This window comes from Rhagoletis pomonella, unplaced genomic scaffold (assembly GCF_013731165.1).
Source record: "Rhagoletis pomonella isolate Grant_MI unplaced genomic scaffold, Rhpom_1.0 Rhpom_scaffold_00002, whole genome shotgun sequence".
NCBI classification, from domain to species: domain Eukaryota; kingdom Metazoa; phylum Arthropoda; class Insecta; order Diptera; family Tephritidae; genus Rhagoletis; species Rhagoletis pomonella.
Genome location: NW_023458556.1, coordinates 34,431,397 through 34,448,138, shown reverse-complemented (window position 1 = coordinate 34,448,138; position 16,742 = coordinate 34,431,397). Strand labels below are relative to the sequence as shown.

General features: G+C 33.1%; 1 protein-coding gene across 2 annotated transcripts in view; it reads left to right on the top strand.

Annotated features, from left to right (window-relative positions):
• The window catches only part of LOC118733513, a 165,344-nt gene that overhangs the window by 96,834 nt on the left and 51,768 nt on the right, over window positions 1–16,742 (top strand). For both annotated transcript variants that reach the window (XM_036462930.1, XM_036462931.1), the window contains one exon: window positions 8,780–8,872. In XM_036462930.1, the coding sequence (XP_036318823.1) occupies window positions 8,780–8,872 (93 nt within the window). The remainder of the gene's footprint in view (window positions 1–8,779; window positions 8,873–16,742) is intronic.

Below are 16,742 nucleotides of genomic sequence, written 5' to 3'. Positions count from 1 at the left end.
GTTTTTTGTTTTTTTTTTAATTTATTTTTTTTTAGTTTTGAGTTAAATTTTCGTTTAGTTTTTAGATTTTATTGTTTAAAAATAAAAAGAAATTGTTTAATTTCATTTGATTTTTTGCTTCGTTAATTTCATTTTTTTTAATTTTCAAATCAATTTTTAATTTTTTTTTACTTGTTAAAATTTTTTTAATTTTTAGGTTTTTTTGTTAAAATAAAAACACTTTTTTAATATTTAATTTTTAGATAGATACAATTTTCTTCTTTTTTCGATTTAATTTTTTTCTTTTTCGAATTTAGTTTTTAGATTCTAATGGTTTAAAAAGCAACAAAATATATATATTTTTTTATTTAGTTTAATAAAATATATTTGTTATTTATTTTTGCTTTGTTTTCATTTTTTAATTTAATTTACTTTTATTTGTTCCTTGTTATTGTTTTAAAAAGAAAAAATATACATGTACATACATATGTTTTTTTAATTTAATCAAATTAAAAAAAAAACAGATATTGCTAAAATGCGAACAGCATGACGCTAAAACCTCCTCGTTAGCAGATCTTTCAATTAGTCTTTAAAGTAAAGAGCTTTCAAGGTAGTTGCCAGAATTGACATTTGCCTTACAAAAGACTTTTGTCTTTTGAAAGACTTTGGTGAGTTACCAGAATTGCCCTTTAAAATGTCGTTGTCGACGAGAAGTTCAACAAACTGGGGCTTTGAGTTACCAGTTGAATTCTGAGTGGCAACGCGAGAAGCTCTACATCCAACCAAGTAACATTTCTATCTTTACCATTTCCAAAGTTATGGCAAGATATTTACATTTCAAGCCACATCATTTAGCTATTTTCGAATATAAGAAACAACCAGATTCTACGTCGCTTAATAAAATTAAGATCAAAAATCACATTTTTCAACGTTGATAGGCAGAGCAAGAATTCTCCACAATAATTATATCTGAAGCCGCGATTACCGAAGAAACTCTCAGAAACCAAATACATACATAACTGAAGAATAGAATTTTTTCACTTACAGCGTTTTTAAGTGATCTATAAGCAGCGACAAATTTTAGTGTATATGATTTCGTGCGCTAGCGACCTCTTCAATAACCACTTTAATTTGACGGGTTTCTTCATAAACATTTCAAATATTATTTTATAACTCGAGTATACATACATACAGATATGTACATACATAAGCACATATGTATAAATATGTGTGTATGTATGTAAGTATGTCTATACTGCTTGAACTTGTATTATTATTTTTATGGCAATTTTGTCAGCTGCCAAAAATGGTTCATTGCAAATTTGTAATTAGTCCAAGCGACAGATGACTCAGATTTTTGTCCAAAATTTATGGCTGTGAACAAATTCGCTTGCCTTTTATGAAATTGCATTAAATTGTAGACTTAAAATAATTTGTACATATTTCTTGTTTGTTTTATAAAAAAAAAATAACATATTTTAAGAACTCAAAACAACAGCAATTTTCGAAGCTTATTTTTCAAGTACACTTACTCTCACAGGTTATTGCGTTTTTTTTACATAATTTGTATGTGCACTTATGTAGATTCCATTTTACGGTGTGCATTACTTTATAATAAAGCAATGTGCGACAATTGCAGTTAAAAATCTCAGGCAAACGAAAAGCGAGTAAAGAACTTTCTCTGCTTAAAATAATAACTTACTTTACCAACCTTGATAAGCCAAGAGCTAAAATTTTCAATTAAACAAGCAGCGTGTCTTACTTGGGAAAAATGATTTTAGGCTAACGATCAAGGTTAGATGATGGGAAATGTTTTAATTTTTACACATTTTCGTTATACAATACATTCAGCTCAGTTTGTGCCATTTTTTTATATCATTTAGTCAGCACAAACATAAGTTGAAGCAGTAAATAGATAGAAGACTATCTAGAAGATTTTGATTAAAAGGCTACTGCATAGCTACATTTCCTCTACCATTCATTTTCATGTTCATTTGTGTACTAACTGAATGCCTTTTCTTTTGCTTTACGACAAGTGTTGCACCACTTTTCCATGCAAAAACTTTACTTTTACATTTTGCGTACTTTCAAGTGTTGTATGCAATACTTAATTGCTATTTACTTGCATGCATGTATGTCACAAGTTGGCGCTGACATGGGTTTTTGTGTTAAATGCAATTCATACTATCACTTGTCTTCTTTTCTTTGGTGTTTTATTGTTTCAGCGCTTTGTTTTTTTTTTTTTAATATGTTTGAAAGCTTACCAGCGAATGGAACCACCTTCTCGATGTCGCTACTCAAATTTCATTGTTTTTTAGTGCGCAGGCGTATGTCCAGGCGTATATAAACACCCATGTATACATATACACACTTACTTATGTAGATATGCATTGCATCATTTAACTGCATATAGGTACATATTTGCTTTATTTGCGAATTTTTGTGATGATTTAATCTGAAAATTTATTAGCAAAAATTTTGCGAGAATAAATGGCTTTAGCGCTGAGATATTGCGTTGAGTGACTAAGTTATTCATATTTAAAGATTATAATCAATATATTTGCTTTTATGCTAATTAAGAACTGGTCTAAAAAGTTTATTTATTTGATAACTTTTCTGATGGCTTTGCAAGATTGCAACCCTAAGAAAATTTCTTTTAAATGGTCCATTTTAGGGGAGCACAAGATATTGGTATGCCTTTTTATTATTTTTGCAATCTAAATATCAAGACAATACTGATATATGTACATTAGGGTGCACCACCTAAAAAAGCTGCGATTTTTCCGCCAAAACCGATTTAAAAATTTCATTATTTTGATTCGGTTGATAAAAGTTTAAAATATTTTAATGCAGACCTTTTAGTCTTAAACTCATCTATCATTTGGGGCGTTTTTTGCGAAAAATATTTTTAAAAACTAATTTTATTTGTCTATATAAAACTCAATTTTTGGAGGTACATATTTTCAAATCGGTCCAGCTGACGTAAATTTTAGTATTTTCCAAAATATTTTGGCGGAAATATTAGAATATAACAAATTCTACAATTCCAATTGGAAAAAACTACAAACTCATTTTCCTCTGTGATATTGCTAGAAAAAAGAAAGCCCGAACGCGAAATAAGGATACATATCTAAAATATTATTATTCGGTAAAAATCGATAAATGTCGATGAGATGGCATGTACAGATGGAAAGCACAACGATAAATGTATCGATACTTATATCAAATAATATACTGAATGTGAAATCAATAAATATATTAGTTTTTAACAATCGATAATACAATTAAAAAATATCGATAATAAATCGATAATAGTAATATATTTCGAATACCAATGCAACGAATTTCTTCTAAGAATTTCAACTCTTTCGCATCAAAAGCTTGATGCAACAATCAATTACCCTGACGGTTTCAAAATGGACAAAAGGAGTAGGAGCTTGCGATGTACTGCTCGAAAATTTGTCAGGCTGAAATTCAAACGAAATAAATACTGCAAGAAATAAACCTACCGAGCTAAACATTTATATTGACAGTCAGGCTGCTCTTAAAGCTATACTTTCATATGCTTCCTTTCCGGAGACAGTTGAAAATTTTAAAGATTCAATAGGACGGCTAGCCCTGGCCATAGAATAAACCATACACCTATACTGGGTCTCAAAACCGAAAAATATTCGACGTAGCGAAAAAACTGAGGAGCTAGCTAAAGGGCGTGCTGCTAGATACCTATCTAGCGACTGATGTGCCAATTCCTCTTAAGAAGATAAGTCCTGGTCATGTACCAGCTGGAACGAAAGGCAAGTCAACATAATCTAACCTAGCCTCACTTTAGTAGCCTACGTCATTGCAGTAGGTTAATGGTAGTAAAATAAGCCACAAAAATCTCACCTTTAATAACTTAAGCAGCATCTAAAGCAATTTAGGTTGAAATACTTTTTTTTTTAATTGAGTGGTTCAATACATTTCTTATATACGAAAGTGTGCCCCCATATTGAGTTATTTTGCGGTAAATATACTCACATAAACAAAGCCACATACAAGCTGGCACACACAATTTTTTTTATGTATTCAAACCACTCCTGTGCTCTCCAGTGGCGCGTGTGCACTGCTCCAATTTCAGCACGTTTTCCATTTTGGCTGTACACTTTTCTAAATTGCAATCTACAGCGCTGTTGAGCTAGCACTAATGGTTAGTTGCCTAGTTGACCAGTTCGCCGGCGAGTGGCTTGCTGTCAGCCTGATTTTGGTTTACTATTTTTTCCAACATAGAAATGTATATCAGATACATACGTACTTAATGTTGTTGTTTGAATGCAGCTGGACATTTGGGCGATTTGCTTTGCACTGCCGTTTGGCTCTTTGCCGTTTTGTTAGCTGTCTGCTTGTCTGGCCGCCAGTCTATACAATGTTCCACAAGCCCCCATATGCGCATGCAAGCGCGCTTGTCTTGCCCGCCTATCCTTATCTATGCTTTATGCAGCTTAGCCAGCTTTGGCACTATAATTTAAGTATGCAATTTTGCGATTGCAGTTGTTGGTTAGCTCACTTTTGGTGTGCAGTTGGTATTAAATTTTTGATTTTTTTTTTTGATTTTCTTAATCTGCTGTCGTTCAAGTTTTGTGCGACTGCCAACTACTGCCTGCCACAATGTATTCAAAACGAGTTCAAATATTTTGTTAAATCGTTCAGTTTTGGTCAACTTTATATGCTCAAAATGACAGCTACAGATTTAAAACAGATCACATTTCGAATTAGATTTCATATTACATAAATGGTTTTTAGTGTTGGAAAATGGGCGTTTTTTGGCTGATGGGTTTTTGTGCATACACACACATGTATTTAGGTATGTATACACACATTGATGCATATCTATGCTTATATAATTTTTATTTTTTTCTTTACTAGCAATTGTTAAGATGCTGAACGTATTTTTTATTGGGTTCCAATTTTTGATTTTCTAAAAGAAGGCTGCAATCAACAAATGATTGCTCTGAAATGATACTAGATTTTGCGCTTTGTTTGGTGCTCTAACTGCGCAAACGTTTTTGACCGAGTTCAATAAAGCAGGCACTCGTTTCTATTCCGTGCCAACTGACGGCAATTAGAAATGCCAAGTGAAGCCTGGTCAAGCCTGCTTCATCCTCTTACGTCACCAGCATATTCCGAGTTGAGTACTTTTAGGGCTGGAGCATCTGTGTCCATTCGAACGGCCAAGCTGCGGAGGCGCTGTATTTTAATTCGCTTCACTATGTCAATATCGGCTAAAATTATGATAATATAAAAAGTTTCTCAATTTTTTTGCGTTTGAAAGTTATTAAGTCATTTACATATATAAAATCTTTTAGTGGGTGCTCTTTTCATCTCAGCGTTAACATTTATTTCATCAATTTTATCTATTCATTTAATGCTTCTGTTTATGTATATATATATACATATGTATGTACATGATTGCCTTTATGGTTGACACTTTAATCATTACAAACTAATTTATTGCTTTTAACTAGTTTAAACCATAAAAATTATTAATTTGCATACATTTGCAAATCTATTTTTTACTACACTTTGGATGCATCCAGTGATTTGCGTGTTAACTGCATACATCTGAAACAGGTTTGTTGCTAAAGTCTTTTGTTTGAGGTCAACCCTTTGAGTTTGTAGCGCACGGACTAGCAATTTGTGATGTAGTATTTTGATATAAAAAGAAGTAATTTTTAGCAAAAAAAAACCGACTTCAACTCTCATATAAACAAGTAATTTTTAGCAAACAAAAAAACCGACTTAAAAAAATATATATATATCTATATATTTCATGATTCAATGATCGGATCTAAACCAAATTAGTATGGGCTCACCTCTGATACACTGCCTTTCCGCTGCAAAAAGAATTATTGAAATCGGTTGACGTGGTGCAAAGTTATGCGGTAACATACATAAACAAAACAAAAAATATTCCGACGAACTGATAACCTCCTCCTTTTTTGGAAGTCGGTTAAAAAACACTAAAATAAAAGCATTTTAAATTGGTATAATGAAATTTGTTTGTTTTTTAATTTTTCTGATCGATATTTTACATTAGTTTTAATACGTTTGCAGAATTTTTTTAATTATATTTAAGGCCATTGAAAATTTATTTATACTCAAATTAATGGACTTTTCAATGGATATGCTCTTAGCTTCCCGACCTAGTCTTGCATTGTCTTAAATTTAGTTAAACGAAATCCGACCTAATCTGTGTCAAAGTCCTCAATCGATGATATGCTAAATAAGAGAAAAATAACATTTTCTTCCATACAAAGTATGCTCGACCAAATTTTTGTATGGAAGAAAATGCGCTGCACTGACAACAAAAAAAATGTCAAAAATCAATGGCATTTTGTAGCCACTTGAAATTTGCCCTTCATTGCACTAAAATTTATTGGGCTATAAAACTGCATAACCGAAATCTTTCTAAAAATATTAAAAACTTATGCACTGCAGGTCATTAGGATAGCACCCCCTCCGTTGGAATATTTTCTAAATTTGTATAATATTTTCTCTTCTTATAAGTATAAGTAATATATATAACAATAGATCAATGAACCTTAAATTAAAACTCACAAATCAAGAGGCCTAGTAAAACATACATATTTCAGACTTGTTTTACTTAGAATTAAAAAAAATATATATACTAAATTGGCTATTGAATGTCTACAAGGGTTATATCACAAAAAAAAAATTAAATCATGTATATATGTTTGTGTGTACAACCAGTCAAATTCAACACCTAGCACCATTTTTTGTTGTTTCACTTACCTTCAATTTTTTTTTTTGTTGAAATTTTATTTGATTTTCCCTTCATTGGTCAGTGGTGCGTGCCACAGCATCATATAACGCCAAACACAATGCAACAGATACTTTAAATAAAAGTGTTCAATATATCATGTGTCCATGAAATTCTTACATATGTACATAAGTGAAGGCGCAGCTGTGCGCTGAGAATTTGAATAAAAACAAACAAAAATGTAGTTGAAAAAAAACCATAAAAAATGCAAGAAAAAATCATAAAAGTTTTGAGGTTTGAGGTTAATCAACGCCAAAGTTCAGTCAACAGGAAAGCGAATAGATGCCAATGAGTACGATAAATTTGGATACTAGCGAACTAGCAAACAAAATGGTGGAAAAAAGTGGCGTGCTTATGCGAAAGAAAAAACAATGCAAATAGTAGAAAAAAGTTAGACAACACCAGACAATCAAAAAATCCAAACACGAACGTAAACTTAGAAGCAAACCAGCAAAACGACATGATACTTAGAAAAAAATCAAACAACAACAACAACAGACTGCAAACTCTAATGATACACAAGCCAGCTAAGCAACAAAAAATGTTGCTGACCCGCTAGTTGTGGCGCAAAGTACGTGCATGCATTTGCTGCAGCATTTCGGCAACACATTTGAAAATAATACGGCTTCAAACAAAAGCAGCATATACGTATATGTACATATGTACATCTACACATAGTACAAAAAAGTCGCGCCAAAGCTAAGCGAAGTGCCAAGGCAATCAAAAAGCATTTGAAGCGATTGGCCTGAAACATTTCGATAGCTCTGTTAGATGGCTTAGAAAACGACTCAAAAAAAACTCGACAAGTCAAAAATCAATAAAGAAAGCAACAACAAGACGAAGCTACATTGGCGCACAACAGCATTGTTTGTTGCTTGCTTGGCAGCAGCGCATAGAAAGAAGGAAATCAAAAGTCTGCAACTTTAGTATTGGCCAGCACGCCACCTCGAAGGTATAAACAAAGCAAACGGAAAAAACAAATCGAAATACAAAAAACTAGCATGCCCACCCGCTTATCGCGTTGCCCTCCACGCACACGGATAAACCTTTTTCAAGCCAATGTGGACTTAAGCGACATTAAACCAGCAAATGCTGAGTGCCTGATTGCCCGATTGCTTGCTGTCCGATTGTTGCCTAGCTGCTCGTCGACTGGCTGTCTGTCTGTCTGTTTGGTTAGCTGTTGGCTGTTGACTGGCAGCTTGCCTGTTGTTTAGCTGTGCTGGGTGTGTTGTTAGTGCTATTACCCATTGGATAAGAGCTTTTCAGACACAACCAATTCAGCTGTTGGGCGACACAACAAACTACAAAAACTGTACCTACTACTTACTTTCCAAAGACCCCGTCAGCCGCGGCCGCAGCCGCAGCCAGCTGTAGCCACAGCACCAGCATCAGCAGCTCCAAAGTTGTTGAGCAACAAATGTTGCGGCTGTTAGGGCAACATACTCCTCGTACAATCGCCCCAGCCAAAAGTTGTATGGCCAAGTTGTAGTTGGGGTAAAGCGTATTGGACACTTTGAAAGGCAGCTTTGCAAAACCAGTTTTCTTAGCGTTTCGTTCCCTGCTGTGTGCTTTGACTGTGGCAAATGGGGTAATCGGGCAAGCACTCCTCTGCATAAGCACTTCAACATACAGAAATCTACAACGAGAAGCAAGCAATCTTAAAACCGACTCTTCGTTCGTTTAACTCTTTGGCTGTAGTTTCTGGCTACACAAATCGACTTCGCAGCGCCGCTGCTCACGGCTACTTGCTGCTTAGTTATTATGTATGTGAACCGAATAAAAAACATGGCTGCCATAAAAACTTGTTTGTGTTGCTCGACACAACGTATTGTAAGCTAAAGTAACTGGCATATGAGTTGAGAAAATATATATATGTACAAAGCAAATGCCCTTTTCATCATCACATTTACCTGTTTTTATTTTTCCTATTACACATCTTCGCATTTGTTTCATATTCTCTCTTCTTCGTTTCGTTTCTTGCAGGTCTTATGGCACTTGGACGCCTTTCGTCGTTCCTTTCGCACCCTCAATCATCACATTTGCTGCGGCCAAGATTGTATATTCTGTGCATTGAAGGTAAGTCAAGACAATTTACTTATGTTCCACAAACTATTTGGCAGCGTAATTGTTTGCATGTGTGCGTACTTGTGTGTGGAAGTGATCTTGCTCGTGGAGTGTAAGATGGCTAGTGACTGAAAGTATGCAACGGTTTTTTGCTGATGGAGTCGGCTGTGGATTCAGAGATCACAAGAGTACTCTTGTTTGTGTGGGTTGCATGCTGAAGTCGTTTACTCGAAACGCTGCGAAGTGAGCTCCGAGAAATGTGTGTACATGTGTACTGCCATTGAAAATCGCTTTGGACTTCCCACAGAGGTTAAAGCCATAGAGCTTAGATTAATATGAAGCATACTTAAAGGCTTACATAACTGAATTTTTGCTTTTCATGTTTAGGGCACTGATAAACATAATTTAAAAATTTGCAAGTTTTAGGTATTTTCGAAAATTTTCAAGATTTTTTTCTAAAGGGCTAATTGCAGCTCCCAAAAAAAATGAAAAATTCTTTAAAAATCGCGCACAATAAATGAAAAAGAAATCTTTTTATATAGAATTTTTTTTTATAAAAATTCTTTAAATCATTCTGCAGCTCTCAAGAAAAAATTCCTAACACATATATTTATTTATTCAAGAAAATTAAACACAAAGTACTTTTTCAAGCAGCAAAAATATTGAAAAATATTTTATTGTGATTTTTCTTGAGAGCTGCAAACACCGCTTAATAGTGACTTCTTTGAGACCTTCCTATTAACTATTCTTTCGGAACTTTTTTTTAGGATTTTCCGTATCCTCTGAGATTTTTAGAGACATTCAGTATTTTTAGGCTTTACTTTTTAATATTTTCGAGATCCTTTAGAATATTACGGCATATTTTTTAGGATTTTTTCGATCTTCTGGATCTCTTTAGCATTCTTCTGGGATTTTCGGGACTATCAGGGTTTTTTCTGTGTTTTCGGAATTGCTTTCGGTAGTTTTTGGAAGTTTTTGAGATTCTTGGAAATTTTCTAGAACTGTCGTAGTTTTTTTTAGACTTGCCGGTATTTTTTTGATGCTTTCGAAATGGACTTTTCAAGAGTTTTCAGATTAAAAAGTACAATCATATTAGTCCCAGATTAGCTTTCTGTGAATGCTTAAAATAGTTAAAGCATAAATTTCCGGTTTTTTCAAATTAAAAATATACATATAAAAACAAGCCTTAACCTTTATAACGCTAGGCCGAATAGGTCAATAGAATATTGCCTTGTGATTTTTTAAACGGACGGTGAAATAGATCCAAATCTCTGATGTGCCTTCAGTGGACTTCTTTCTATAAGTGTTGTGGTTTTATCTAGTAAAATCGTGTACTTAGTACCTATATCAAAACTTCTACTAACACTAACACTTCTAACTATAACAGTCTACTTTGAAGTCCAAAATACTAACCAAGTTGTATAAAAATAGCGTTTAAGTGGACAATTACGTATGTATTATATAAGTAGAAAATTGTGTTACGGAAAACCAGCAGCATCTCATTGCTAGTTTAAACTATATACATATTTACTATAGTCGCTGCTGCGTTTGCAGAAAAGTGAAACAATGATATTGCGTGCGCATAAAATCAACTAAACGTATGCGTGTGCGCCTACCTACCGAATGATGTGCATATAATTGTAATTAGTCGTTAAAAGCCGAGGGCCATAGAACTCATTGCAAGTGCGTGATTTTGTTGTTCCCAGCAAAATAAACTGCGACGCCACAGCACGACAGCGCGCAGCGATTTTCCCTCAGGTGTGCCACAGTGCTTGGACGGCAGGGCAAATGTAAGGGAATGTTTCGCTATGCATAAGTATGTGCGTGTGTGTGTGTGTGTGTGTGTGTGCGTATCATGACTGCTGCGCCTATTTATGGCATTATAATGGCGCTATTTCTTAGTTGCCAATTCGTGGAGGGTTGGAAATTTCTTAGGGAATAAGGGAAAATTCTCACACTTTTATTTAGTGCATTTTTTTGTTGTTGTTTGCTTATTTGTATTGGGGGATTTTCACAGCACACTGCAAACATATGATGAGCATATGCTAATAGCACCATAAATGCAAGTATATACTTAGATATGTTTCTATTCGAGTTTGCTGCTTAAGTCTTTTGTTAGACACGCGTTTAGCCATGAGAATCTCTTAGCTTTGTCGCGGCGCTGCTGCTAAGCAAAAAGTGTCTTTGCAAAAATGCTTTGGCGCTTGATGCGCTTGCCACCAAACAGCTTTTCATGAACTCTGGCCTTTTGCGCTGAGAGTTCCGTTTCGAAACTTGTTTTTGAAGATGTTACTTCATTAGGTTAACTTGATTTGCTGCCGATGGCGGCGCTTCTTCAGTTTGTCTTTAGCGGCGTTTTGTTGCTTTGAAGTTGCAAATTTATTTATTTATTTTTATTAGCAATAAATGATCTTCTTGCAAAGCTAAAGTACCCGTCACGTTTGTAATGCGCTTTGGTAATTGTCAAATAGAAAACAAGATTTCAATTCCCCGCAGGCCAGTTGCTTGCCTATTGGCCAAACACTTAGCAATTTGACCTTTTGGACCACTTTGTGATTGTTTGCAAATGAAATGAAAATTCAATGAATAACTAAAGCTATGGCGTTTAATAGATTTAAAATGGGTCGGCAATTAAATTCGATTTTTTTTAGAGTGCGTGGCAAATAAATGGATGCTGGCAATACATCGTTAAATTGTTTTTAGTTTTGCACTTTTATTTTAAGTTCAAAGAGCTCAATTAATTTTCAGTAAAAGAGGATATAAAGTCCTTTTTTGAATTTAAAGGTTTTTAGGGAAAGATACAACCCTATGCTTTTAAAATAAAACCATGTCTTTAAATTGAACTTTATAAAAATTCAGCCTTTGTATTAAGAATATATACAAACATATATGTACATACATACATACATATTAAGCAAACATTTTTTCGAATACAAAACATGTTATATCTCCTGCAAAACGGTGTTTTTTTTAGTTTGAAAGCACTTGCCAATTTTCATGGTGAAAAACTCTTTGGATATATAAATCATTTTTCTCGCGCTACTCCAACAGTCGCAACGGCCGAGTGAGCCAAGACTGGCGTGCCATTCAAGAGATGCGAGGTTCGAATCTTCGGGCAGCGGAATTTTTTTTATTTAATTTTGATCTATTTTAGATTTAATATTCTTCTAATTTTTAGACTTTTCGTGTTTAGAAGAAACCAATTTTTTTTTTTAATTTCTTTTAATTTTTAAAAACTTATTTTATCTGTTTTTACTTTTATTTAATTCAGTTTTTCTTCATTTTTTATTTGAAATCCTTTTAATTTTTAAGATTTATTGTTTTAAAAAGACAAATATTTTTTAATTTCATTTAATTTTTAGAAACTAATTTTATATATTTTTTAATTTTTTAATTATGTAATTTCGAGATTTTATTGTTTAAAAAATGTTTTGTTTTTAATTCATTTAAATTTTAGTAACTTATTTTCTTCCTTTAATTAAATTTTTTTAAATAAATTTTTAGATTTTATTGTTTTAAAAAATATTTTGTTTTTCATTAAATTTTTTTAAAACTTTTTACTAAAAGAGGAGGAAAAATAACGCTAAGACATCCTCGTTAGACAGAAAATATCTTTCAAGAGAATTTCCAGAATTTTCAATTACCTTACGAAGGTTTTTTTCGCATTAAGCAATGATATCACCTAACCCTAGATGAAATAATTTAGAGGCGTTAAATCGCACGATATCGGTGGCCAATCAACTAACTCATTTCCAGTAATAATGCCGTTAACGGCAACGTTCGCAGTTTAAGAGAATAAGGATTACGAAATCTATGGGCCCATAAAGCTCACCAAATGAAATGCTGGTCATCTTACCTCTAAAACAAATTTTTACCCTTGTTAGCCAGATCCGAAAATGTGCGTTTTAAAGAAGTTTCCAAGCAGATATTTATGTAGATACTTTTCAAAATTTCCTAACCCCCTTTCATGAAAAACCTAAACAGCTCAAAATTTCCGTCTGCTCAGCACATGTCTCCGCCAAACAAATGTGTGAAAAATACCCACAGCCTATTTATGTGCAACAACCATAACTCACATATGGAAAACACCATAAAAATTGCATTCCTTCACACAAGATAAAAGAAAATAACTACCACTTTCCCGGTATTTTACTATTTCACTGATAGCGCGCGCGTTACGCCAGGCGTTTCCAACGAAAATACCAAATGACTAACTGCCCAATCTAAATGGTGACTAGCCTGTCTAGTCTGCTTTATCGCGCAAAAGGTCACTGACTACAATGACTGGCAAAAGTCATTCAGCAAATAAATAGAAAAATTCCAAAGGACCTCGACTGGCCAATTGTCTGCACCGACGCGCCATACGCCTACTCATTTCCGCTCACAACTACAATACACAGCCGCTTTTCACGTGTACAAGTGGACGTCACTACCACAACTACTACTACATACGTATTTCTAATGCTAATGCACATGCGTACAATTGTAATTGAAGGTTGCATTTTCACTGCGCTTTCGCATAAATTTCCCACTGATAATTTTTAAAGCAGAAATAGAAATGTCATTGTTGCTCATTTGTGATTAATGTTTTTTCTTGGAATTTTAACGCTCATAAAATTATTTTAACTGCGAGTACGAGCTCACAGACAAAGGAAATGATAAAATGATAATAAACATTACATATGTATGTATGTATGTATGTATGTAAAAATAAGACAAAAGGTCCAACTCGAAGCTTAATTGTGCTCGATGATAAATTAAGTGCTAAATATGTTAATTAAATGGCTGCGGCTGCGTGCATAATTACATGTCTATTGTAATGGCAAACTTTGCAAGCACTGGCGCTACAGTTGTTGCTATTCTATGGTCAAGGGTTGGTTTGCTTGGCTGTTTCGCAGCATAAACACTTTTATTGCTTTGAGTTGAGCTCTTACTTGACTGTAGCGCCGCTTTGCGCAAAACTTCTTAGCTTTAACTATTCTGATGGCTGCTATTACCGCGGTATGTGAGAAAATGTATGAAAAGTGTTAGAGTTTTGAATTTCTAATCAGTTAGTTATTCACGCTTGAAAAAAGGAGTGTCGCGTGACTGCCAGATTGTAGTGTTTAATGATGTATCTGCTCTTGATATGAGAGACGCATGTATATACTAATTACACGACTTATCGTTTTATATGTGTTTTTACAATTAGAAATGACTTGATAAATGTTTTTGCTAAAATATTAATTAACTATATGAATTAATTTCAAAAAAGCATTATTACAAAAAAATGTTAGATTCATTTTTTGCGGTATAACCGCCTAAGCTAATTTGGCCGAGCCCAGTAAAGCACGCCTAATGAATCTTTAGTATTTACAAAAAAAAAAAAAAAACATTTTATTACTTAACTGATTTCTAAATATTTTTATTTAATTAATGGCTTCCATGGCACAATTGTAGATATTATATTCCATTAAATTAAAATTTCGTGAAAATATGTTTAGTATATTTTAGATAAATTAAGCTTAGGATTAATTTAATTTTTTTAAATACTTTTTAAATTTTATAACAGATTTTAGTACTTAAAAAGGCAGTGTATGTAAAAAATATTACACAGCAGTAGATTTTAGTACTAAAATTTTGATTCAAGAAAGCTAATTTCTGATGAGCTTTTTTATAACAAAACAATTTTGTACTTCAAAACAAGATTTTTTACATTAGTAAAGTACTAAAAAATTTTATTGAAATAATGGCATGCATATAATTTCTCAAATTTACACTACTAAATTTTTGGTTAACACTTTTATTTAGTAGATATTAGACCTAAAACTACTTAATATGCTAATAGAATACTAAAAATGAAAAAGCAATAGATATAAGTACTGCCAAAAAATTTAATATAATTTAAAAAGAGGAGAACTAAGCGCTTGGTACTATAAAATGTGTACTAAAATTTTATTACAAATTTTTAAAGAAGTTTAAACTTATGTATATATTAATAATAAATACTCTTTAAAAAATTACAGATTTTAGAGATAATATTAAAAACATCGTAAGACATGTTCAATATAATTTAGTACTAACACACGCCTTTCTACTAATTTTCTTTGCACTTTTTTCGTTATTAGAATTTATAGAATATTTCAATACTGAAAAATAATAATTTATATAAGAAAAATATTTGGATAAGTACATGTCAAAAATAAAAAAGGAGTAGATTTTAGTAATACATTTTTTTTACAAAACATATATAAAAACGACCAATTAATTTTAAAAGCATTAAACGCTTAGTAGTGAAAAGTTTATACTAAAATTTTAGTACTTTATTTTTCATAAATGCTTGCTTATAACGAAATACTTTCTAAGGCAATGGGGTTGAAGAGCAGATACATTTAAAAACAGCCCTAAAAATATGAAATTTAAGTGCTAATAATAAACAGTATCAGAACAAGTAATTAATAGATTCTAACACTAACACACTTAGTACCAAATTTTTTGTGAAAACATTTCGTTAATCGTATTTCGTGGATTTTAGTAATGAAATTTTTTATAAGAAATATATTATATCTTAAATTTTCATCTTATAAAATTTGGAAATAATTCTTCTCGCTAATAAATCAAAGTTTAGAAAACAACCTTAAAATCGCAAACATATAATACAAAACCCTATACATATAAATGCAATATATGTATGTAAGAACATAAATTCTTGTTTGTGTACCTAAATACAGCAAAGCACCACTTTCCCCCAACCAGTATCAGATGAAAAAAACGCAAAAACAAAAACAAAGCACAATAAAAGGAAAATCTCATAAATATCGAATAAGACGCACTTCAGCTAACCCCACGAGCACCTTTGGTACTAACAACAATAACAACCATGCCAGAAAAACGAGCACAAAAAAAAGCAAAAAATCAATACTACACACAAAACAGCTATCGACATCCCTAACATGTAATAAAAAATCTCCAGAACCAGCATCACAAAGTCACTGGCACGGTTTAAGTCAGGTTAAAAATAAAACAAGATGCGAAGAGCGGCGGTAAAGAAAGAAAAAGAATAATAATAACAAACAACAGCAGATAGGCAGCATTTAGGAAAATTCGTGAAATGGCGCGCGACTGTACCATTTTTCGTGAGCGATGATGCCAAGAATAGTGAACATACAAAATAATAGTAGTAGTAGTAGTGGTGGTAACTGTATGTGTGTAGTTGTATAATGGAGAATTGAAGAAGAAGGTGGCAGCTACAGGCACGGCGAACATCTCAGTAGGCAAACAAACAAACAGACAACGAGTAAACATAACAAAGAAAAACTACCGGCGAATGTGCGCTTGTGTTAAGAAGAAGAACAAGCACTTGTAACCATGACCGGAGAAACGCGGGTAGTAGTGGTTCATTGAAAGTGGGAATCAGAATGAGAATGGGAATGGCACTGGGAATGGAAATTTCAAAACTTACATGGGAACGTTTGCGCAAGCGAAACAATGACGACATGAAAAAGGCGGATGAGGAATAAAGATGTTGATAAGTAGACTGTAGAGTGGATATTATATGCAGAGATTGTGACGGTATGAGGAGACGTTGTAGTATGTGTGTATGTAAAAGGTGAAACGAAAAGAAATTGAAGTACATATGTATAAGATATGGAGGCGATGAACAACGAGTATTCGCATTTAGAAAAAGTCAAATTAAATGGGATAAAAGCTGGGCGTATGCGATGGAAGCAAGATGGGAAATGGCAGAAAAGAGAGACAATGCTAAGAAAACAGTAAACAGTGATCTTCAATATGCTTATACTGTTGATGATGTACGGTTGGATTTTTATAAGTAGTTACACATATCTCCATATGTATGTATACGCAACAGAGCAACGCTATACAAACAGTGGCTCTCAAATTG